The 26209-nt window shown below is 40.3% G+C and overlaps 1 protein-coding gene across 2 annotated transcripts in view; it reads left to right on the top strand.

Moving 5' to 3' along the window:
* LOC139953505 (uncharacterized) overlaps positions 1-26209 on the top strand; it is a 49090-nt gene that overhangs the window by 3888 nt on the left and 18993 nt on the right. Inside the window, exons 2-4 of one of the 2 annotated variants that reach the window (XM_071952936.1) lie at positions 2945-4630; positions 11753-11818; positions 12836-12964. In XM_071952936.1, the coding sequence (XP_071809037.1) occupies positions 2984-4630; positions 11753-11818; positions 12836-12964 (1842 nt within the window). In that variant the 5' untranslated portion in view covers positions 2945-2983. The remainder of the gene's footprint in view (positions 1-2944; positions 4631-11752; positions 11819-12835; positions 12965-26209) is intronic. The other variant, XM_071952937.1, reaches the window with a different exon arrangement.

The raw sequence follows: 26209 nt of genomic DNA, 5'->3' as shown, positions 1-26209 counted from the left end.
ATTGCTTATGACTAGTATTTAGCTGTTGTTTAGCATAACAATTGAGTGGAGTCTTGGCCGGTAATCTGATTTTACTAAGCAATGAATTTTTTGCTTAAGCAAAATTTTTTGCTTAACAGCTCTATGAAATAGGGCCCTGGCCTAGAGCAAGTTGGCTTTGACCGTACCTTGATCCAAAAGAAGATTTTTAATTTAAACATTCATAGAAGGCTATCGGACAATGTTTCCCTTTTTTCTTCTTTCTGTTATTCCAGAAAGATTGAATATCCCTGGACATTATGCCATTCAGGTTGCTATAAAAAAGATTGTTCAATGTCCTTTCATGTTATTTGTATGTATTGTGCAATTTGTGAAGTTTATTGGTACGACTTGTTTGTTGTGTTTTGTTCCCAATGTGCATTATACTGAAGACCTTGAAAGTCGTCTCAAAGTATTGATGTAAGGTTTTTAGTGTTTGCCCTGAACTTTTTTTAAAGTTGACTCTAGGTAGGCCTACAGGGTAGCTATCGGGATCAGTTGATTAAATCCTTTCACAAGTCTTCAAGCTTTTCTGCTGATGTCAGACCCATATTTACTGGTTTAAATGCTGAGCCTTGGTGGACTAAATTTGATTTTAAAAGAGCCCACCACTGAAGTTGGTCTAGTAGCTAAAATACTGCTGATTGGGTGAATGTCTACACGCCTAATGTATATAGGCTGGTATAGGGCTTACGTAATCTGCTGACAATTCTAGAAGCACAACAGACCACTCCTTGCACTACCCTTGATTTCCTGAGGGTGCGATACATGTATGTCTTCCAGCAGGAAATGTTTTGCTGATTTTCCATGAGTAGATTCAACATAGTTTCACAACGGTTTTATACCAGTCCGTTGCAACCATGATTTGTCATAAAAACCCTTTTTTTTTTTTTTTTTTTTCTTAACATCTATTAGAGTTGCAACATGTAACTATCATGGAGGAACCAAATTTCTTTGGTCACGTTGCTGGACGCAGTTTTTTTTTTTTACAAGTGCAGCACAGCACAATCCTACATGTATGTAAATGGCAGGTTTAACCCACAACACCCACAGCAATTGCCGTGTGCCCTGTGCTTATGCTGTGGTGTCCTTTGCAAAATTTTTCTCATAGAAGTGCCACTGATCAGAGGGGAATTGCTGTGCCCCTTTCAAGAGCGAAGTTCAACTAGTCTGGCACCCCTTTCAGGCCTATACGGGGACAGCAGTGGGGTTACTTGGGGACTGACAATAACTTCCTGATCACAAGTTGTCGCAACCCTCACTAACTCTACGCTGACCCCTTGAACTTCTTGACGTGTACCGGTACTACAGTCATGTACCAGTGCTATAGGTGTCATACCGATTATAACAACCAGGGTTACACGTGTACCACTGCACACCAGTTACCAGAACAGACTCGCCGAGCACCAACCCAAAATGGGTGGTTTCCTGAAGTTTATTTATAAAGTAAACGCCACGGTCTCCAGAGAACGGGGTAACCAATTTCCTATTTTCTTCTGTGGTTTTATTCTGACTGCACAGGCGTTGTATGACTGCCACGACGGGGTTGGGCCATAGACAACTACAGTAGTTTATACTTTTCAGTTCGTACGATCCTGTCCAGGGAACGATTTCGTTCAGCAATTTTTTGTACAATGTAGCAAGAAATTTAGACTGAACATATTTTGTGCACACTGAATGCTGATAATTGAGTCGCAAATCTTGATGGTTTGAGTAGGAACTGATACATTTTGTCGAGCGTTTTGCGCTGCTGTACAAGGGAAATCGTTCACTGCTGTCCTCTGGTATAGTTCTGCGATCATCAGGAACTCTGAAATAACCAGCTATGTTTTCACTATCGTGGACTTTGGTCAGTGTTGTTACAGAAACTAGAGTTGTTCAACTCTGAATCTAATATGACTTGTTGACGATAAGAGATTTTGAACAACCTCAATTGTGGAAGCACCAGGAAATCTTTTTGTCGCTTGGATTTTCCGTGAATTTTGTCGTTTTGGAGATCGCATGCCTTTGTTTTGTTACTTTGTAAAATAAAAATGTTTGTCGATTGAACCAAACAGACTGATATATAATAGTAAATGAACCATAGCAGAGGATATATTTTGTGAAAACTGGTAGTAATTAGGGAGGCTTATCGTACGTCCCATACTCGCATCTGAGAAGCTGAATTGTGAAGGACTTTGCCGCAAACAACGTGTTCTAATTCTAGCCAAGGGCGGTATTGGTAGCCAGACACATCCATCCATATCATATGACCACGGAGCACAGCCAGAGATTAAAAGTAATTGATTGTTCCAGAATGAGGAGAACTGGAAGGCCACGAGAAAAACGCTCATGGAATCAAGCCGAAACCAACGCACAACTGGACGCCTGTATTGCCTTAGCCGGGAGTCGAACCAGGGCCAAAGTGGTGAGAGGCTGGTGCTTAATGCAAGGGTCGTGGGTTCGTATCCCACCCGAGTAACATGCCTGTGATATGTTTTTACAGGACTCGGGAAAGTACTGAGTATACAGTGCTAACACACATCGGTGTATGGGTAAAAACCAAAATTAATAATGCAATGTTGTACATGCAGTGACCCATTTCACTCAGCCAGTATAAATCTTGCTAAGTACCTGCTTAGGGAAACAATTGAAATTGACTGAAGACTTAAAGACGCCCCTGATCATTGCCTTGGTGCCCTTTATGATCCCAGTAGAAATTTAAGATTTCCTCATAGGGTGCCCTTTACCAAGGAGTAAATGCCTTGGTGCCCTTTGAAATGCTCCCAGTTGATTACGATTTTCTCATTTTAGGGTGCCCTTTACCAAGGAGAAAATGCCTCTGGTGCTCTTTCTATTTCAAACATCCGAAGCAAACAGGCTCATCAGTTTCTTATAAACTTTTAAAATTTGACTCAATGTGACTTTTTGTTTTGTTTTCTTTTAGTTTCCAGAGCGTCAAAGATGGTATAAGCCGCCGTCAAGTATGACATCAAGGGCTGCAAAGGGCGACAGCAAACCTCCAGTAGCAGCTCAGAGAGAACCTCCCGGAGGTCCTGCCAAGCTTAAAGATCGCATCCATCTTTTCGAAGGGTTGTCGGCACAGTCAAACGGGAACGCTCAGAAGAACACATCCTCGAACAACACCGAGGAGGTGCTGTTTGTCAGGTATCCTAAAGTCGTCTCACCGGATCAGAAACGATGGACGCAGATTGAAGTTGGGGCAGCAGACTCCAAAGTAACTCCATCGCTTCAACAGCGTATGGGGAAAGGTACTGTGGGTGGACGTCCCGACGTGAATCAAAACTCACCGAGCGAGGTTAAAAATGTGAAGCCGCCACTTTTGTCACCCAATCGGAGTAAAACGCTTGGTCAGGCCAGGAATCGGTCACCGATTGATAAGCCGTTGTTGCCGTCCAAGCCAACAGGGTTGACCCTGACCACGAAGGGTCACTTTCTTTTTGGAGACTTCAAGGATGGAAACCGCACCTCCAGCCCAAAACCAAAGACGGCGCCAGAAGATCGGCACTCGAGTAACGACTCTGATTTAGTCTACATAAAAGGCACTCCGGTAAAGTTACGGAATAATCGGAAGAGTTCAAGCGACTCTTCTGAAGTGCGGAATTCTGTGTTGTTAATGGTCAACAACTTTGAAAATAAGGAAGACACAAATGGGACCAACGTTGGACAGGAGAAAAAGGTGGACATCAGAAGACAAAGTGCGGACGTCAATCGAGGTCTGAGGAATGAAACAAGAACAAAAGGAGAGTCCTCCTCAAAGGAACCAAAAGAGGAGGACTCTTTTCAGTTTACCCGAAGACGGTCGAAGAGTTTCTCGCACTACGTGCCGTCGGCATCCGTTAAACCGCAAGGGCCGCCAGCCAAACCACAAAGAACGTTTGAACATGACATCTACATGGAAACTAAACAGGTGCTCACCCAGAAAAATCCACTGGACAGATTGACAAGTACTCCAGTGGAAAGCACAGAGCAAGATGAAGATGATGATGACAAAGATTATTTACTCCTAACTTCGTGCTCTTCTCCCCCTAAGCGTCCGTCGATTGCCCCTCCTCCTCCACCTTCGAAAACCCAAGACCAACCCCCAACAAAGACCTCTCCAACAGGTCTTCCGGTCAAGACAAAAAAGCTCCCAGATATCCCGAACGTTGCGCCGTACTCACCAAAACAATCGCGAATTCCAAAGAACATTAAGAAATACGAGGTCGGTAGACACTCCTCACCATTGCCACCTTCTCTGGCCGTCACCCCGACTGAAGAGCGCCCTCGGAGTGAAAGCGCTCTTGTGTCGTCCTCCAGGAATTCGCCTTCTCGTCTGAGAGACTCTCACAGATCCTTCTCGAGTGAGGATGTTAGTAAGCTCTCCTCGCATCATTCCCCAGGGAAAGTCAACCTCAAGCCGTCGTCAGAGTATGCTGAGCCTGTCGTGCCGGACACCATCAAGCAGGCCGTCAGCGAGGAATGCCTCTTTACGTCCGTGGAGGATCGGAAAGCGATTGTGGACTCTGAGGGGTACAGCATCCCTGGAAGTCATCTGTGGAAGAAGCCTCAACCTGTTGGAGAAAAGAGAGTGCTGAATCTTCATGGAAGGGTCCAGTCCTGGAAGTCCACGGTAGGTTTTTAAGTTCGCCATTGTGAAATGACATGTTTTTAACCCACTTTTCACATACTCCCTGTGTCCGGTTGCGTATTGCGCATACATAATGCGGATTCCTATGTATACACACAGTACACCAATTTTTCAAGCAAAGCCAAATCTGGCTCTAATCAATTTTTCTTTGTATGAATTATGTATGATACGCAATATTGACACATGGACAGTGTGCGTATGTGGTTTGGTGTGGTTTCATTCATGTCATTTATTCACAGTTTGCAATATGGTGTTTTATTACAATCATAAGTTACTTGACTGTTTCTAAACCAAACCCTCTTTGTGTTCTTGCTACATGTATAAATTAAAGGAACACGTTGCCTTGGATCGGTCGAGTTGGTCTTTGAAAAGCGTTTGTAACCGTTTTTTATAAGAATGCATATGGGTAGAAAGATGCTGGAAAAGTAGAATACAATGATCCACACAAACATGCCTTGAAATTGCGTGGTTTTCCTTTTACCTCGTCAATTAACACGTCGGCCATTTATGGGGGTCAAAATTTTGACTCCCATAAATGGCCGACCATGTTAGTTCGCACAGTAGAAGGAAAACCACGCAATTTCGAGGCAAACTTGTGTGGATCATTGTATTCTACTTTTAAAACATCTTTCCAACCATATGCATTTTATAAAAAACGGTTACAAACGCTTTTGTTTTGACCAACTCGTCCGATCCAAGGCAACGTGTTCCTTTAATAAGTGGTAAAACAGTTCATAATGTGGTACATGTAGTGTAAGAACTGCTAACCATTCTTGATAATAAATATTGCCAATTAATCCTTTAACAATTTATCATATCAACCCAAGGAAGGCTTTCTGAGGTAGACTTAACCCGTATCATTGTCTTACATGTCTGTTTGCCGTAGCACCATTTATAATTAGTTGGTATAGTCCCTAGCCTACAAAATGATACCATGGTTTTTCACCCTTGTTCTTTGAGTACAAATGTAAATGGAAAACTTCCTGTTCTACGGTATGCCCTTTTCCTTCTTCCATTTTACGAGCCACGCTTTCAATTTCATCTTGTACGTATACGTCAGTTGACTTGCTTGCAACTCTCGGTTTAAACACAATATACATTTCATGTAAATGCAATGTCATGGGAAAACATTTTTTTAAATGTTGTTTCTCAAAAATCCCAACTTAACATGCTTAAAGGGACACGCTGCCTTGGATTGGTCAAGTTGGTCTATGAAAATTGTTTGGAAACTGTTGTTTTGAAATTCAATGCTAATTTGTGGAGTCAAAACTGTTGACCTCATAAAATGGCGGACCGTAAACTAAAAAAGAAAAAAAATGCAATTTCAAACGATTACAATTGCTTTTCATAGACCAACTCGCCGGATTAGTCGAGTTGGTCGATGATTAAAAAGCAGTTGAAAATGCAAATTTTTTTTTTGTGGAGTCAAATTTTTTTGACTGTGTCAGTTCGTAAACCAGTAAAAGGCTACAAAGTACAAATGCTTTTCATAGAACAACTCGCCCTATCCCAGGCAATGTGTGCCTTTTAGTCATTGATTGAATCACAATCAGAAAATATTCTCCCCCTTTTTTGCACCCTGATATTTTTATCCGAGTCTGATCCCTTCATCTCTGTCCCAGCCCATCTCCTTCAGACGACCCCTAATTAAGTCTGTCCTTGGCTCATGTCCCAGGTTTATTTATAAACCAGCCTTCCTATCCCCCCCCCCCCCTTCCCCCTTGTAGTTTCCGTCCATGACATTCGGTTTGCTCAGCCTCCCCTGCTCTCTCCTTTGGCTATTGGAGCAGGCCTTGAATAACCCACTGCACCCACAGGAATAGCCCCGGTGCCCTGTGCTTCTACTGTGGTGACCTTTTAGCCCCTTCAAGAATGAAATATTCAAGGGCGGCGTTGTGAGAGGTTGATAGTATACATGTAAAACATTGTGAGAAACAGCTCCCTCTGAAGTGACGTAGTTTTCTAGAAAGAAGTAATTTTCCACGAGTTTGATTTATAGACCTTGGATTTAGAATTTGAGGTTTCGAAATCAAGCATCTGAAAGCACATAACTTCGTGTGACGAGGGTGTTTTTTCTTTCATAGTTATCTCGCAACTCCCACGACCAATCAAGCTCAAATTTTCACAGATTGGTTATTTTATGCATATATTTAGTATGTTGAGATGTACACCAATTGAGAAGTCTGGTCTTTGACAATTAGCAATAGTGTCCAGTGTCTTTAACATCTTCCAACAATAGACCGTGTGCACAAAAGGTCCTTGTGGAGCACCATGGTCTTTATAATTCCCCTAAGGAGTCCTGTTGCATGGTTTTGTTTTCTAGACAGTGTTCTTGTTCTAAAGATACATGTAGTGATTAAAGGAACACGTTGCCTTGGATCGGACGGGTTGGTCTATAAAAAGCATTTGTAACCGTTTTTTATTAAATGCATATGATTAGAAAGATGTTGTAAAAGTATAATACAATGATCTACACAAATATGCCTCGAAATTGTGTGGTTTTCCTTTTACCTCGTCGACTAACACGGTCGGCCATTTATGGGAGTCAAATTTTTGACTCCCATAAATGGCCGACCGTGTTTCTTCGGGACGTAAAAGGAAAACCGTGGAATTCTGAGGCATGTTTGTGTGGATCATTATATTCTACTTTTAAGTTATCTTTCTAACAATATGCATTTTGTAACAAACGGTTTCAAGCGCTTTTCAAAGTCCAACTCGACTGATCCAAGGCAACGTGTTCCTTTAAAAGATAGTGATTAAAACACAGTCTTTTGCTATTACACTTGAGTTGCAATCACTTGCTACTTGATACTAGGTAAACGTTGTTTGTGTTGTTGTATAGAATTCCCTTTGTGGTGACCCAATAAAGAGTGAGTGATGTGGTCGTTAAAGGAACACGTTGCTTTGGATAGGTCGAGTCGGTCTTTGAAAAGCGTTTGTAACCGTTTTTTATAAAATGCATATGGGTAGAAAGATGTTGTAAAAGTAGAATACAATGATCCACACAAACATGCCTCGAAATTGCGGGTTTTCCTTTTACCTCGTCGACTAACACGTCGGCCATTTATGGGGGTCAAATTTTTGACTCCCATAAATGGCCGACCGTGTTTCTTCGGGACGTAAAAGGAAAACCGTGGAATTCTGAGGCATGTTTGTGTGGATCATTATATTCTACTTTTAAGTTATCTTTCTAACAATATGCATTTTGTAACAAACGGTTTCAAGCGCTTTTCAAAGTCCAACTCGACCGATCCAAGGCAACGTGTTCCTTTAAAACACAGTCTGTTAAAACACAGTCTTTTGCTATTACACTTGAGTTGCAATCACTTGCTACTTGATACAGGTAAACGTTGTTTTTGTTGTTGTATAGAATTCCCTTTATGGTGACCCAGTAAAGGGTGAGTGTTGTGGTCGTTAACATCCCACCAATGGTGTTGTATGGCTACCCACCTACATGTACAATACATGTATGTAATTCATGATGCTAAAGCCCTTTTCACACGACAAAGTCAAACTAGGGTCCTTGGTCTCCGGTGGCAGTTGTCTTGACCAAGGACGTTGGTCAAACTCAAACTGGACCTTTCACACGGCGCAGAAACCAACATCCCATGTCTCAGAACATTCGTCTTTTGTGGTGCTAAAGGTCAACATTTGAAAACTTGCTCTCTTGAAGGAGGCGTGCACACGCTCAAAGGTTTAACGTTATCATATAACGGGGTCGAACATCTTGATTTTCTTGCACCATGTGTTTCTTCTTGCGCGCATGCGTGGTAGCTCCAGCCACACCAGGGTCCTTCGTTACGCAAGCAATTTCCATTCACACAGCACACACGGACGATCGTGGTATAATTTTCACAACGTTGTGTTTTTAAGACGGAGGTCTGGACCTTGGTCTTAAAAAGACCAGGGACCCGTGCCTATTTAAGCAGCGGTACCTTTCACACGATGTGGATTAAACAACGTTGTGTTCTTAAGACCAAGGACCCCCTGCTTATTGTGCTGGTGTGAAAAGGCCTTAAGATGTGCACTGACAAGGCAATACGTCTCATTATTATTCAATTGAGTAGGCCTATAACTTCCGCACAATGATGTGTGTTGGCTACCTGTACAAAGCTACATGTAACTCAATACACAATCTAGAGTCTTAATTTGTTGATTGTCTTACATTGTAGATGCACTGAGAAGGCAATATCCCCAGGAAACACCTCTCATTTCCTTTCATTTGCTGACAGCTTAGTGTTTACTCGCTTACTGGCTTACAATGTAGCGCTACACAATGAACATGTCTACTACCCCTCCCCCCCCCCCCCTTCAGACATGTCTGAAGATAAATCAGGAACAAGATCGCCACGTTATAAAGGGACAGTACATACATGAAGCAACTTTCTAGTTCGGCCTCGGATCATACATGTTTATAAATACATTGTGTAAGATTACTCCCGTACCGCGGCATTCCAGCACAATGAGGTAGTCTTGTACGGGTGGAGGGGATTGTGGGTGTGTCGAGACGAGTCTGACTTTTGAGCCCCGCCCTATAGATATGGCATTAAGTCAGTGCAAGCCCCTACAAGACCAGAAGACTCAGGTGATTAATTTAATAGGAAATTAGAAGCAATGTCCCCAACCTCTGTAGAGTCAAAATATATCCTGCCCGCTAAACCCCTAACGGCAAATAAGAGTTCAATTTGTAACAGTTCAAGTGTTAAACTGCTGGATGTTTAGGGAACGATTTCATCCAACAATTTTGCATAGCAAAATATTCCGACTGATCAGATTCTGTGCACAGTGAATGCTAAAGATTGAGTGCAAGTTATGATTTTTTGAGAAGCAACTGACAAATTCTGCGTAGCATTTTGCTGTGCTATAGGCCTACAAGTGAGCTTGGGCGATATCACGATATTATCGAATATCGCGATATTAATTTGGACACGATTTTGATATCGGATGGATTTGGTTTTAATCGAAATATCGATATATCGATATATCGATATATCGATTAAATATCGCGATGTATTTGCTAGCTGAGACATCTTGCACCCCATAGGTTTGGAGTAAAACCAGAAGAATAGGTCATTAGAACACCTCTCTTATGCTAGGACTGTCTCTTCTACAACTTTCACTTGGAGTTTTCAGACTGATGATGTCAAATTTCATTAATCGCGATTATATCGAATATCGCGATATATTGTCGGCGATATATCGTGAATAAAATAAATCGATATCTCCCAAGCTTACCTACAAGGGAAATCGTTCACATCAATATTTTTGTCCTCAATTCAATTCTGACATGTTTGGAAACAAAATGTTGGTTCAGTGAACATTTTGAGCTACATGTATTGTTACTGCGCATCAAGTCCTGCTTGGGGCACTGTGTGATGGCATAGAGTAAGGTGGTGGTCAGTGTGTACACTGTACTGCAGTAGTACCATAAAGCTTTAAAGCAGTCTTTTTTTATTGCCCCGTATTGCAACTATACATTTCACACAAGGAAGTAAAAAGACCTTTTATTGGCGTCTGCACAGTTACATGACAACTCTACGAGTATTTCAAACAATGGTTTCACATTCAACAGCTTCCATTATCAAATGTGGAGACCCAGGATGGCCATTTCTGAGGTTCTGTTAAACATGTCCTGATATTGCAGAAAGTTCCCTGAAAATAAACCAATCTTTAATAGGGTGTGTTCGTTTAGCTGCCCTGGGTCTACCCTGGTGTGAGGCGGTTTTTTTTTCCAGGACAAACGTGGGTAATTATCTGCACACGTTCGTCCTGGAAAAAAAAAACGTCACACACCGGGGTCGACCCAGGGAAGCTAAACGAACGCACCCATTATAAATATTAATAATAATTTAGACTTTTAATGCGCACATATCCACCCTGCTGGGTGTTCAAGGCGCAGTAAACCCCCCCCCCCAAAAAAAAAAAAAGAACCAAAAAACAGACAAAACAAAATTAGTCCTTAAAAACCTGTGACATAAGATAAGTTTTGAGAAGAGATTCAAATGTTGTGGTACAAAGACAAGATCTAAGAATAAGTGGTAGAGAGTTCCAGATGCGTGGCGCAGCTGAAAAAAAGACCTGTCACCTCATGAGTGACGAGACTTGGGTTCAATGAGGAGAAGCATGGAACTTCCATGTCTGAGGGGTTTTAAAATTACACTAGATAGATGGCGCATTATAAATACATTATTATTATGATGGAATTTGGCCCTTATTGTATTGAGTGTAAATTCTAAATTGTTGAACAAAATACCTGATTGCACATGTTGCAAGATGCAAATGTTGACAGCTCTGCATCATACCAAATCCAGACAAGATCTCCTTGACTCAGATTTATTTTACGGAATTAATCGTGTTAGTTTATCTCTCCATGCTTATTGAACTATAAAAACAAGACTTAACAAATTTGGGGAAAATCCATGATGAGACCGCTGGGCTTTCACAGGTTTTTCAGTCGTTGACAGTAATTTAATTTGGGAAAATTTAGTCAAAAAAAAAAAAATAGAAAGGGGAAAAAAGGCCCAAGTAGTTGGCCAAATCGCTGGCAGCCGGCGCTTCTGGATTACACTGGGATTGAAGCTCAAAATGTTGGCAGGACCAGGGGTGGCTAGTCTTATCTCGAGTTATATCGAGTTACACTAGTCCTAAAAGGACTAGCCTTAAATATGCTAATTTGGCCCCAAAATTTTTACTTTTTATGGTCAGGAACCATGAAAAAAATTTAAAACGTTTCTTTTAAAACACATAAGAATTAGTCACGTGGTATATTGTCGCGATCCCGACAAAAACTAATTTTGAGCACTTTATTTCACTGCTACTAATAATTGGCAGACTTTTTCGAGCAATGGCTCAAATGAAAGCTTGTAACTTTCTCGACCCCCATCAAAATACCTATTGAATTTTAAATCAAAATTTTTGGGTCAAATCGGCAAAAAATCTGACATAGCATCTTTAAGTTTTTAATAATCTAACTCTTTGTGAAATTGGGCCCAGTACTGTAATTGCTATCACTAGGCCTATTCTATTCTATTTGGCATTATGTGAATGCGCTTTCACTCTTGTCTAACATGCTTCATTAACAAGATCTCTCTTGCCATCTCTCAGCCTACTTCTCGCCATACTGTTGACATATCTGATCTAAGCCAACAACAGGCAGCAGTTCACCAGAAGGTATGTAAGACATGTAGCTCACATAAAGTCAAGTCACTAGGCCAAGTATCACAAATCATGTTAAAGCCATTGGACACTTTCGGTAAACAGTTTTGTCCAAAGGCCCACACTTCGTGTAGCATAACTTATATATAAAATAACAAACCTGTGAAAATTTAGGCTCAATCGGTCATCGGAGTCGGGAGAAAATAACGGGAAAACCCATACCTTGTTTCCGCACGTTTCGCCGTGTCATGACATGTGTTTTAAACAAATCCATAATTCTCACTATCGAGAATTGATAGTTGTTTTAATGTTTTCTCAAAAAGTAAAGCATTTCATGGAATAATATTTCAAGAGAAGTCTCTCACCATTACCTTCTGTAAACCCTGTAAGTTATTTGTAAATCTGTGAACTTTTTTTTGTTTTCTGTTCCGAAAGTGTATAATGGCTTTAAGAGAGCGCCCCCCTCTAAAAAAAAAAAGGCAGGCACTAAACATTGATTTTTTTGGGTCCAAGCCCTTAGGGGCCCCAATCAAAACATTGTCACTAAAATCGTAGCGCAGAGTTATCATTATCATCTTTGTGACATCCGTGTTTGACTAAACGTATACTGATCTGTTGTGTAAACAATCCATCCCAACTAAGCTTAGTGCGACTAGTGTCAAAGTTGCAACTATTGATTGCTTAGTCGAGTCACGACTACCTTTTTGTTCAATTATCCAGCTTCCCTTAAAGATTTCTTGCTGAGCTGTAGTTTTTGAGAATGGAGTAAAACAATGTCACAAAAATTAATTTTGTCTTTATAGTGAGACGAAAAATATTTTAGCATGTACAACGCATTAACATGACTCTCCTGACAAGATTGCTCTAAGATTTAAAAAAAAAAAAAATTCTCAAAAATTTGATGACCAATGAAGCTTAAACTTGTACGCTAAATTGTATTTCATCAGAGTAAGTAGAGATTCATGTCAGACAATATGGCCAAAAACTTGATCTTATATTTTACCTACTCCGTACCAAATTTCTCCCTTGCAGCTCACAAGAGTGCGTAAGACCAGCAGCAATAAGAAGGAAGCCGCCAGACACACCTACACTGAACCAGGCACACATCTTGAAGATGAGCATTCAGAAACACCGCTGAGACAGAGGAGTAGACTGGTCACGGTAAGTCCAAGACATAGAGTGTTATAAGAACTAGAGGGCGCACTGGCATATATTCGTGACCTAGCATGCGCCCAGGCGGCCATTTTCTAAAGTTGACAAAACTGGTATCTCACAGCATGTGTTTGTGCGGCCATTTTGTAATCTGACAAAATAGCATCACGTCTGCGTTTAATAACACAAGTTCCAACGTGTACTTCATATTCAACGCGCGTGCAGAATGGCGCGCGTATCTCCGTGCGGTCCCGTCACGTTTGTGCAAGAAGCACAGTGCGCCCTCTAGTTCTTAAAATATATAACTCTCCAGGTCCAAGACAGTATTACAGTAGGTTAGAACCCCCTCTATTGCCCTCGCCAAGTAGAAGATGGGTGAGCCTGAACATCTGACGTCACACTTCGAGGCTCGTGAATAACGCCAGAGACCTGCCTCCAAACCGGCCTGTATATTCACCTTTGACCTATATTCAATCCACATAGAGATACCCAGTCAAATTCTATCTCAGACGTTGATAGGAATGTACATGTACTGTTTGGGAATACAGAAAGCTCATGTCACTGTGCATGTTTATCCAATGGAATCACTGTATCTAAGTAGCAGGTACCTGTCTTTATCCTTACTGGATCACATGCATCCAGGGTCTCTGTGAAGACAGTCGCTCGCTCTCGTTGGTCGTCCTGGTACATGTAGATGTCTCAGGCCTGTGTTCCGGTCATCATGTTCGCCTGGTATCCTATCTCTGTGTTATGCTACACCTGCACAAATACGGTCAGGTATCCTTTGTTGTCTAATGCAATAGAGGTACATACTCAAGGCAGAATGGTCTCAACACGACAATAGAAAAAACAAAATCTCAGCCAGGAAAGTAACAGAGCTGTGAACTGAGAGAATATGTGCTTGAGTAACGGTTGAGGTGTACTTTTCAATGTCAGTATTGAGTGTTCGTTCTGTATTTGAGTCGGGGGGGAAGGGGGAGGGTATTCACTTAGATGTTGGCGGGACTCCAGGGATCCACTGATGTGTCATCTTTAGTACTATTTTTAGCGTCGTTAAAGGCACACTCACTGTTTGGTGTTGGGCCAAGTTTTAGTTGGGGCATCTATGTAAAGCCATTTGAGATATGGTGCACTACTGGGTTTGCGTAAATTTGTCTCTGCGAATGCGAATGCGATACAAATTTTGACGTTACAAATTCCCAAGGAATAATTCATATGAATTGACTTGTGTTCAACTCCTGCGAAACAATTGCTGTGAAAGCAGTCCTGTGACGTCAAAATTCGCTTTGTCTTCACATTCACTGGAAGTATTAAACCAGACTTTAGACCAGGACACTCCATTAATGTTTGGCACGGTGGTAGTCGAGTCGTGGTGATAGCGTATCAGAAAAACACTCAGTAGCTCTTTGGATCTAAGACTGCCCTCACGAGATCACTGCTTTTTTGCTTTGCAAAAACCTCTGAACCTTTTAATCCTTTTCCTCTGACTGGAGTCAGTGTTCAATTGACTGTGAGAGCTGTTGTGGTCAGGTCTGATCGTCTGAAGAAGTAAAACAATGAAGGTTGAGGACTGTTTTAGTTGTTGTCCTAAGACCAGAGTGGCCTGATTAGGTTCAGGCCTGTTCAAGCACCATACAGTCCTAGAGCATTTCAAGGGCACCAAGGCAATGAACAGGGGGCATAGAAGCAATCGCCTTCATTGCCTCCGTGAAGTATCAGGGAATTTTCAAGACAAGGTTGTGAGAATAGCCTTCAAATAATTTTTGTCAAAGTCCTCATGAATACAAACAAGAAAGCGACCACGACCACCAGTGTTCGTAGCCGAGAGTGCCCTACTTTACGTCCACAATGCGTCACAATTCAGAGCAGCCTAAATTTGTTGAGCCCCTCTCTCCAATAGACCGGAAGAGTCTTGATGGACTGACAGAGTTTCGTCAGCCTTGGTGGGGGACCCGAGAGAGAGAGAGGGTCAGGGTCAGACGGGACATTTCCAGAGTTGTCTCATGGTTCCAAAAATAGAGCTGGCCTTTGAGTATTAAAGACACTGGACACTATTGGTAATTGTCAAAGACCAGTATTCTCACTTGGTGTACATGTATCTCAACATATTTGCACAAAATAACGAACCTGTGAAAATTTGAACTCAATTGGTCGTCCAAGTTGGAGATAATTATAGAAGAAAAAACATCCTTGTCACGAAGTTGTGTGCTTTTAGTTACTTGATTTCGGGACCTCAAAATCTAATTCTAAGGTCTCGAAATCAAATTCAGGGAAAATTATATCTTTCTCAAAAACTATGTTACTTCAGAGGGAGCTGTTTCTCACAATGTTTTATACTATCACAGCTCCCAATTACTTGTTACCAAGTTAGGTTTTATGCTCATTATTATTTTGAGTAATTACCAATAGTGTCCAATGCCTTTAATGGTGGGTCAGGGTGAGTTGTGGGTTAGCTCTCGGTCATCCGAGGTGGGTCGTTTATAAACGAAAGTTGTTTGAGAGTTCTTTTTAATAGTGTCATCTTGACCATTGACAAGTCATTATTGGGGGATATCTGATGGTGAACCAGTTTTGTTCTTAGTCTGCAATTGTTCCCAAAGCGGACGTTTCCGATCATCCTTGAATCTTGTTTTAGCAGATAGCAGGCTCACTTCCTATCCCATAGTCAGAGTTACAAGTGTCTGGTTATAAAATTCAGGACATCCAAAAAAGACCGAGGTGTAATTTTATGGGTTTATTTTGTGTTAGTTTCCTCCCCAACAAATAGCAGGTATGTCCAGGGACTTGTGTTCTTGTCGCAGAACAAACTTTACCCTTTGTGCTGCGCTGCAGAAAACATTATTGGACAATCCTTGTATACATGTACATCCTTTTTCAGATGAGCATTGATAACAGAGTTTTGGGCGTAAATCTGCAAGCATTTTACCTTTTGTGTCGGCGCTGTGGAATACGTCAGAAACTTTGATGTGTGGTGAAGGTATACACATCAGGGGTCGAAATTAAGTGTATTTCCATGGTAGTCAGCAGGGCTAGTGACCAATAATTTTTAGTAGCCCTGATTAGATTTTGGTAGCCCGAAAGACACATTATGTCTCGCGTCACGGCTCAAACTTTACAATACACCAATAACGTAGTTCTTTATTGTTTGTGATGATGATTTTTGCATTATTTTTCCACTAGCCCTTCGGGCTATCAAACTGGAAAAATGAGTAGCCCGGCTGTAAATCTGGTAGTCCTGGGCTAGCGGGCTAGTGGCAATTTCGACCCCTGCATATAGGCCTACATGTACATGTAGGACAGTGTTTGTATCCTTTTCAGTCGAGGCTTATTTCATAGAACTGCTTTTAGCACAACAGTCAGTAAATCTAAGCAAAGCAAACTTAAGTTACCAGAAATGAGGTTACCAGCCAAACTACCACGTCAGGTGTATAACTTGTGACTGGGTATCCTGCCCATATCTGCTTAGCAGAGAGTTGTTAAGCGATATTCCCATGAGCGGTGATGCCAGAGTTTTGGACGTAACCAAGCAAACACTTCTCATTGCAAAGTGTCAACTAATTTGTGTAAACTGGGTTTGAGTCATCGATGAAGTTTGTTCAACGGCTGATAAATAGTGTATTGTTTCCAGTGTAGCGTTTCGGTTATTCCGGTGTGGATGAATATGTGTTGATGAAACTCGTCTGCTGGAACTACATTATAAAGTCAGATTGCGCTTCAGTTTGTATCTGTTGGCTGTGGAGGAAAGTAGTTCCGTGGAGACTATTGTCAACACTCATGGAGCGTAAACAAATTTGGTGATGTTTGTTTAGAACTTCAATGCTATTCTGGTAAATATTTACATTTCAGATTCAACTTCAAGACTTCTATCGGAAATCTTGGCAATTTTATTCTTCCATGGTTCTTGTTTTTGTTTGAAGTGCATGCAAAAGAACACACCCTCGGACATGTAATATCCGTTTGTTGTAAAAACCCTTTGTCTAGTGACATTGTTCAAGTGTTTTGACCATGTGAAATTATGGAGAATTACACATGAATACTCCGTGATTTAAGTAGTCCTATAGAATTTGTTTATTTTATAAAAGCGTGGGCAGGGCTTGCAATTAAGCTTTTTGTAATGTAGTCCACTGGGAAAATAAACTGTACATTTTAATTACTGACCCCAGGGAAGTTTTAGTAACCCAGATTTTAAACCTTGTCATAAATGTTTCTTTTTGTGGCTGAACAGTTCAGAGCACTAGACTCAGACTCAGGTGTTTCTTATCAGCAGAGTGGCGGTTCAAGTCCTGGTCTTGACACTTGCATCCTTGAGCAATATGATTTTTAAGACCTTTGCTTTTTTTCTTGGTCCTCCGGATCCCAGTTTGTCCTCTGTACTGAGATTGGTAGTATACTTAAAAAACCCATATGACTTGAAGAGTATGGGTTTTAACCCTTGTGTTTCTGTTTCGTATAGCAAGCATCCATGTTTACAGGTACATGTCTGGCTTCATGTACAGTGATTAAGTTCACTTTTATTAGGAATCCTTAATTGCCAGAAATATTTGTATAATAATTTAATAATACACACATTTTTAAAATAATTTAATAATACACACATTACATTCTTAAAAAGCCCTAAAGCAAACAATCTGTTCCCAATTACTAAAGGATTAGTCGAGGCTCCTCCTCTTTAATACTTTTTGCAAATTTGCTCTTCTACGTTTTGAAAACTTGCAAATTTAATTTGTTTAAATTCATCTTCTAATAATTAATCTTTCTGATCAGATCTGATAGAGTTCAATCTTTATTCACCAATCTATGGCTCTATCTTTCAAGTTTGTCAGGAAAAGAAAAATGCCGTTTGAACATCACAAGTTCAAGTGTGACAATGAAAGACCACAGCAACGGAAAATTCATGATGACATGTAGTCCCCTGGAAAAACCCCACCAAAAACCACTGTGATTGTGAAGTTGTTGTTTTCCGGTTCTTGGAACAGCAGGAACTCTTCCTGAATGATTGCGAAATCTGTAATTGAGAGAGAAACTGATTTTGAAATCGACAATAGACAAAGAAATTGCTGTCAGCTGAAGTAAAGAACAACAATACTGATACTCTTCTACTTTTGGAGATATTTGCCAGAGGACTTATTTGAATCTACTATTTTTTTTAACGGTAGCACTACAATTGACAAGAGAACCTATCAACAACAAACAAAGAAACTGCTTTTTGTCAAGTGAAGAACTTCATAACAAAACTACTCAATTCTACTTTTGGAGATATTTTTGAGAGGACTACAATTGATACAGAAACTGATTTGTGAAACCGACAATAGACAAAGAAAGTGCTGTTAGCTAAAGTGAAAAACAATAATAACGATACTCTTACTTCTTTTGGAGATGATAATTTGTGAATCAACTGTTTTTTAACACTTGACAGTGAAACTGATTTTGAAATCGACAACAAACAGAGAACTGTTTTCTGTTTTAAAAGTGAAGAACTTCATATAATACTCTCCTTCAAATTAAGTGCTTTCTGTTTAATCAAAGGGCTTTATAATGTTGATACTATTCTACTTTTGGATAAATTTTCGAGGACTTATTTGAATCTACATTTGCTGTCATTTTAACATCAGCACTGTACAGAGGAGGAAATAACCTTGCCGGAATGCAAACCGTCCAAAAAGTGTTTGTAGGGAACCGTTGGGTACTGATTGACAGCAGAGGGAATGTACTGGGGCTGTGATGATCTAGCATGCCAACAGGATTAAAAATGATCTCCCTCAGTAACTGTGCCAAGAATGTATGACATCAAACATTGTTAGTCGATGATCTACCGCCAGAGCTACAGGGGGTGATCGCATTTGTCGTCGCTCGATAAACAAGTACCACCAGTGCTTCATTGGCGACAGCAGTTTTTTTTAGAGCTTTTTTACCTACTACTAACACCAGAGCTACAAACATGTAGGCGGCTGCGTTTTGTCAGAGCTGGATTACCTACTACCACCGGAGATAATTGACGAGGCATCCTTTCAGATCTCGATTACCCACTACTACCAACCCTACAAGGAGCAAACGTATTTGTCTTGGCTCGATTACCTACATGTAGTACCACCAGACGTAAATTGGTTACAACATTATTTCAGATGGGCGATGGAATTTTTTTAAGAGCCTGATAACCTACTACCACCAGAACTACGTTGGCGACAGAATTTTGTCGGAGCCCGATGACCCACTACTAAGGGGCAATTGCATTTTGTCAGCGCTCTATGTACTGATCTGACAAAGACGCTGAGAATAGAAATTATACATGTCACTGCAAATCTCCGGAGAGATGTCCAAACTACTCTTTACTAACCCAGTGATTGGTGTTTAGTCTCTGAAGGATGCTTAGTGGTTTGCTGTCCAGTTGTTGCTTGTAAAATATCTTCAGCACCCTCTCAAAGGCAAGTGGACAGACGTCTTTTATCTGAATTTCAAGAGTTACTTATGTAATTTCAAAGTGGTTTTTAAACGGTGATCTTCTAATCTTGATGTTTGGTTGGAATTGTGTGAGTGAAATATCATTAGAACCTTCTCAAATGCAAGCGGTCAACTTTTATTTGAATTACAAGACGTGTTTTTTTGAGTTTCAAATTAATTTTTTGCCAGTGATCTTCCAATCCTGATGTCTGATTGTTGATTCCAAGGTGTTGATGTTTCCCAAACTTAACAAACTGCAAGATTGTCCAAGAAGATTTAATCATCATCAGAGAGCCATTGGCTGGCCCATAGGCGCCCACTTCTGCGAGTTGGCTGTGTTACGAGTTTTTGACCTTCAAGTCTGAGCAGCCCAACGTCCTTTAGTTCAGCGACCAAAAGATCACTGTGTGAAATTGTTCACCTGCTGACAGGACTACGGATTTCCTGTTCTCCTGTATTTTCTCGAAAACCTGCAATCACCGCAATCGTTACCTGATAACAGGAAAGCAACATTTCAATTTGGAAGCTATGTTTCTGATATTGCATACATTGTAGGTACAGTCGCCGAACCACAGTAAATTGTCTTCAGAGTCGTTTGTCACTTAGCTCATCTTGACCCGAAAAGCTGGAATTATATATTTTGTTTTCTGTAACTTCTTTTCGATTTGGAAGCTATTTTTTGGATCTTGCCTAACTACAGTCGCAAAAACTCCTAGTCATTTCTCTTCAGAGCTGGTTGTGATTTTACTTTATCTTGACTTAAAAGCTGGAATTAAAAATTTCGTTTTCTGCAACTTCTTTTTAACTTGGAAGCTGTTTTTCGGATCTTGCCATATTTTCTCCTCAGAGTCAATTTAATTCATCTTGACTGAGAAGCTGGAACTATATAGTTTGGATCCTGCAACTTATTTTGTGTGCGCGGTGGATTTTCGCTGTTTTTTTTTTTCTTTTTAAAGAATTGAGAGGAGATGGTGCACTTTTCTTCAACGGAGCACTTTTCTTCAAGTACATTTTGTACATTTTTGCAAGTGTTCATTCTGAGAGATTTCCGGAGAATTATAAACCTGGATATATTTTTTTGATTTGATTTTTTGTTGGATTCCTTCATTTTGTGCGGAGTTAAAAATGATGCTCGATGTAGACTTGACGTTTGAGGACAGGCGTGTTATCGAAAGGATGGCCGAGAGGCCTAGTGCGAAGGTAAATAATTTTAAATTTAGTCTTCATTTATTTATTTGATCCTTACTGGACACTTGGTAATAGTCAAAGAACAGTCTTCCCACTTGGTGTATCTCAACATATGCATAAAATAACAAACCTGTGAAAATTTGAGCTCAATTGTTGTTGAGAGATAATAATGAAAGAAAAACACCCTTGTCACATGAAGTTGTGTGCTTTCAGATGCTTGATTTCGATGCTTGACAGCTCTCCATTGCTCGTTACCAAGTAAGGTTTTATGCTAATAAATATTTTGAGTAATTACCAATAGTGTCCACTGCCTTTAAAGAAATCTTTTGAGTTTAAAATCTTTGTCCCATTGGTCTTATTTATTTAAAAGTTATCATTATTTGTCATCTTGCCTTGCCTTCCATCTGTAAGACCCCCAGTTCCAATCCCACCGAGGGCACTATGTGGATTGTGTTTTCAGTCCCTACTTGACCGCGTGGGTTTTCCCCGTATTATTTCTCTGGGGCTTCCTCCCACATCTCAATTTGAAACTTCCTTCCCTGTCTTCTCTAAATTTAAGTTCTTGGCTAGTGCAGTGATTAAAAGTTCACTTTTCTGAGATCCCTTGGCTTTACACCCAGAGATAAATAATAAAATTGAGTCTTAGTTAGGCAAAAAAAAAAAACATGTTTACCGAGGGCCTTTTTTTTTTTTTTTTTTTTTTTTTTTTCTTTTTTACAAAATGGTCGCCTGACACATTTTTTTTAGACAAATGGCTGGGCTATTTTTCAAACCTTCTTTTGCTAAGATCGCAAAAATATATTGGTTTTTTCCTATCACTCGAAAAATAATTTTTTTTTTAAACGAATGATTTCATTTAGGAAAAAAAAAGGAGGTACCCGTGAACGCTAAACATGTTTTAAATTTTATTTGGCTTAATGGACATGATGTAAGTGTCATGACTGGGATTCGAACCCCATATCCTTAACCTGAGTGCATGTACAATGCACCAAACCTCTCGGGCCTGACATCATATCACAATACCAAATCAACAAGTAGTAAGCCAAACAAATAAAATCATTAAAGGCAGTGGACACTATTGGTAATTACTCAAAATATTTATTAGCATAAAAACTTTCTTGGTGACGAGTAATGGGGAGAGGTTGATGGTATAAAACATTGTGAGAAACGGCTCCTTCTGAAGTGCCATAGTTTTGGAGAAAGAAGTAATTTTCCAAGAATTTGATTTCGAAACCTCAGGTTTAGAACTTGAGGTCTCGAAATAAACCATCTAAACGCACATAACTTCGTGTGACAATGATGTTTTTTTCTTTCATTATTATCTCACAAGTTTGATGACCGATTGAGCTCAAATTTTCACAGGCTTGTTATTTTATGCATATGTTGAGATACACCAACTGTGAAGGCTAGTCTTTGACATTTACCAATAGTGTCCACTGCCTTTAACAAATTCAAAATATTACTTTTGTTTTTACACAAAATGATACCTTTAATATCAATCCAAATGTCAGGATTTTTTATGCGACTTTTGCTTGAGTCCCCCCCCCAAAAAAAAAAATTCAACCTTGCTAAATAGGACTTCCTGTTAATGTGTAAAAAGAGTGAGTGTTTGGATGACATATTAATCATTCGTCAGTGTTGATATTTGCAGAGCAAATTTATTTTATTGGTGGAAGAAAGTTCTTCTGACAATTCCCATGCTAGATTTCAATTGATGATCAGTTCCAAACAACATTATTGGCCAGAATTGATTTCATCTCCTAGATTGTAATGCTGTATGTGAAGAATTATATCATTATCAACATCTTAACCATTAACAAATTCTTTTTGAAAACCGTTATTACTTATAATAAAACAATATGTATAGATTATGATAATCGTTTTGGTGGTTTTTGATTATCATAATCGATACATTGTATGTTGGTTGTTACAATGAGTGTAACGCCACCGACCAGTTCCTTACAACATTTTCTGTTGATTAGAGTCTAATAATATAATTGCTATGTGAGGCGTCACATCGTGCGCAGCCTGTTCGATAAAGAAAATGCTAACCCTGCTGGTTTCCGTTTACAATTCCTAAAACATCTGAAGCGAAGAGTCACTGCGTGTCATACATGTAAGTGTAGACGTTCAACCGGCTCTCTGCCCACGGGAAACTCTGTCATACATGTATTGAAAAGTACCGCAGAGCAGAGACTCCAGTATGGAAAAGGGAAGTTTAAGCAAAGAATACCACCAAGACAGGGAAGTTTAAGCAAAGAAAACCACCAAGCAGGGAAGTTTGAGCAAAGAAAACCACCAAAGCTTGGAAGTTAAAGCAAAGAATACCACCAAAGCGGGAAAGTTTAAGCAAAGAAACCACCAAAGCGGGAAAGTTTAAGCAAAGAAACCAACAAAAGCAGCTAGCAGGTTTGTTTTCCACACCCCTCGAGTTTGACACAAACAGAGTTCTTATTGAGTTGCTGGGAATTATTTCTGAGCAGTCTTCGTACTTTGGATTTTTACCGTAGCCTCTTGGCTAATGTGATGTTAACTCACGGTGAGCATGTAGGTAAGGAAGTGCTTATAAAACATGCTTGTTGGATTAATATTCTTTTATGGATGTATGACTACTTCAAGCCTTTTTTTCAAAGAGTTTGCTTTTTGTTTCAGTCAGCAATTTCGCTTTCATACTACTGTAGTTATATTATATTCATGGTTAGATATGGGGCCATCATTGCTGAAGTGCAGTCTGGGGAAAATCTGTGCTGGGCAGCACAGTTTGTTTTGCTCAGAGTGGTGGGCGGAATATGCAACCCTCACCGAGGCTTCAACACTGATCATGGGAATAAAATCTGCTCCACTGCAATGCATTTATCAACTACTTTCTTGGCAAGGTGCAAGGCTTACTATTTTGGGAGAAATTTACTTCGGTATTAATGTGCACTTTGGCATTTTTGGCAATGGCAATCGTACATGGACGGGATGTCGTCATCTTTTGTTTTCTCAGCAAGTTCCTCATTCATTCTCATCCTTGTACTCATTCACTAATAATTGCACCGAATGACATTGATTCCTCGTTCAGCCATGTTCCCTTCGAACTTTGTCTGGTTTAAAGAATGAAATGAAATCTAATGGAGCGGTACAGTAAACTGGCCTCCCTGTCAACTTACAGCGCCTGTGATGTAAAACCAACAGGCAGAATAAGGCTGCGGTGTCTGTCTTTATCTTTGCAGTCTACCTTTCCCATTTAACTGGCTGCAGTTGTATGATATGAGTTTTAATCACAAATGTAGAGGGCACGGCAAACTGACCTCCCTGTCAACTTACAGTGCCTGTGATGTAAAACCAACAGCCAGAAAGAGGTCGTGGTGCCTGTCTTTATCTTTGCAGTCTACCGCTTGGGTAGGGATCAGATATCCCCTTTAACTGGCTACAGTTGTATTATACGAGTTTTAATCACAAATGTAGAGGGCACGGTAAACTGACCTCCCTGTCAACTTACAGTGCCTGTGAAGTAAAGCCAACAGACTGAAAGAGGTCGCAGTCTACCGTTTGGGTAGAGATCGAGCATCCCCTTTAACTGGCTGCAGTTGTTTGCCATCAGTTACCATCACAAACTGAGAGGGTTCTCCCCGTTTCCTTGAGACGAGATGACTCACTCCTCCAGAGTACCTTGGCAAAGCTGTCACACAACTCGGCAATAAACTCAAGACGGGGGTCATGTCTGTTGACACTCGTCTAATGTTTCGAACCTCGGTTAACTCAGCCAAATTAAAGCGGGTGTGGACCCTCTTGGAAAATATTTTTGTTTTCTTCTTATTTTGAGTCTGGTCTTAAAAAATGTTTCTGGTCTAGCAAAGTTTTGAGCTACATGTACTGTTAGCCCTGAAGTCTTGTTGACATTTTCCCCCAATTTGAGACCTCTAACGTACCAATAATTTGTGATGTTTCTTGAACTGTATGATCAGTTTCAGGACATCTCAAGCAATGTAGTCTTAGCCCAAGACTCTTCTTTTACTGATTTCCCTCGATCCTGTTTTTGGAAATTCCTCGCACAATCCATCGCCACAAGAGGCACCCCGCTTGCTCACTGCACCCAGTCTGCTATCACAGTAATTTTGCCTCTGTGTATGCTAGCGGTTTTCTGGTTGGAGCGCACTCTTTTGGCGAGGGAAATGAACTAAAGGAGTTGTAGTGCTTTCTATTGGCGAGGGAAAATAACAATTTCAGCATCTTGAACCATCTTGAGCCAAGACTAACTGCCACTGTTCATGTTGTTTTTGTAATCTTGAGCTGCAAATGGCAAGCGAACATGTTGGCACATGTATCCCCTATTCCCCCCCCCCCCTCTCATGACTTAATTAACCAAATTACCATACAATGCCAAGACTGTAAATGTATCATGTTTATGCCCAACCATTGCCTGATTGAGCAAAGAGCATGGAGGAAACCCAAGCCAGAGTCAGCTAAGAGCTTCTGTAAATTAGTAAACCATTGTTGTTGACTTTTTCTATATTCCCTTTTAATTAACTCCTGACCCTTTTGGAACGGGCCATCTGGACTCTTTGTTCTCAGGGCTGCCTGCGCAGGAACTTCTGCTTATCAAAATATATCTGCTTAGCAAACTTGTAGCAGGGGACCTGTCCGAGTTCATGAATGCATTCACTAAAATAATATATGACATCACTGTTACTTTTGGCTGGTGACCAGGGCCCGATTTCACAGAGCTGCTTAAGCACACAAACTAGCTAAGCACAACAAATGTTTGCTTACCAGATTAAGTTTACCAGTCAAACTACCATGGTGCATGTACACTTTGTGACTGGTATCCAGCTCATGTCTGCTTAGCAGAAAACTGTTAAGCAATTTTTTTCTGCTTTGAAGCAGCTATATGAAACCGGGCCCAGTTTAAAAGTGAGCCGAAACAACTGCTTACGAAATGTATCCCCCCCCCCCAACCACTACTTTGTAAAATATAAATTCAATAGTGGTGAACTTGTGATTTTATGCATGGAGGTAGAAATTGTTTAAAAGTGACATAACTGCTATTTTTGGTTGGTGACATCATGGAAAAATAAATGTTTACAGTAAGCAGATTTGGTTGGAGATTATTTGTCAATGCTTGAGTGGGTTTTTGGACTCCTTGAATTAAGCCCCCCCCCCCTCCCTTCAGTGGTCTCTGGAGGCAAACAAAGGGAGGAATAATTTGGCCGAGTAAACAAAGAAACTTGTTTAGCATCCCCGCTCGCTTCCTTTTTAGAGGCAGCCTCCTTTTTTATTTTTATGATTGGGATTTTTTTTATTTTATGAAAAAGGGATAACAAATGATCTCAGCTAAAACAATCTGAATGTCTAGTAGTCCAACATGTTTCATTTATGTATTGTTTGAGCAGTAGTAAAAAACAATGGATTTTGAGATTTTAAAAAGAATGGCGGCCATCTTGAAATAAAAAATAAAATTCCGTCCTCCTTCCTTTTTTTGAGAAACCCGGACGCTAAACATGTTTCTTTTTTTACTCGGCCTTAGGGTTAGAGGACAATAGGCTTCATGTTAATGACACTGCCATCATAAGTGACTATCTTGAGTTCTTTGTTCAGGGTCACCTCCATCTGTGATGCAATTACTTGTTGTTGACTATTGAGGAA

This window comes from Asterias amurensis, chromosome 22 (assembly GCF_032118995.1).
Source record: "Asterias amurensis chromosome 22, ASM3211899v1".
Classification (NCBI taxonomy): domain Eukaryota; kingdom Metazoa; phylum Echinodermata; class Asteroidea; order Forcipulatida; family Asteriidae; genus Asterias; species Asterias amurensis.
Note: the sequence above shows the minus strand (reverse complement) of the source record. Positions and strands in the feature narration are given on the sequence as shown.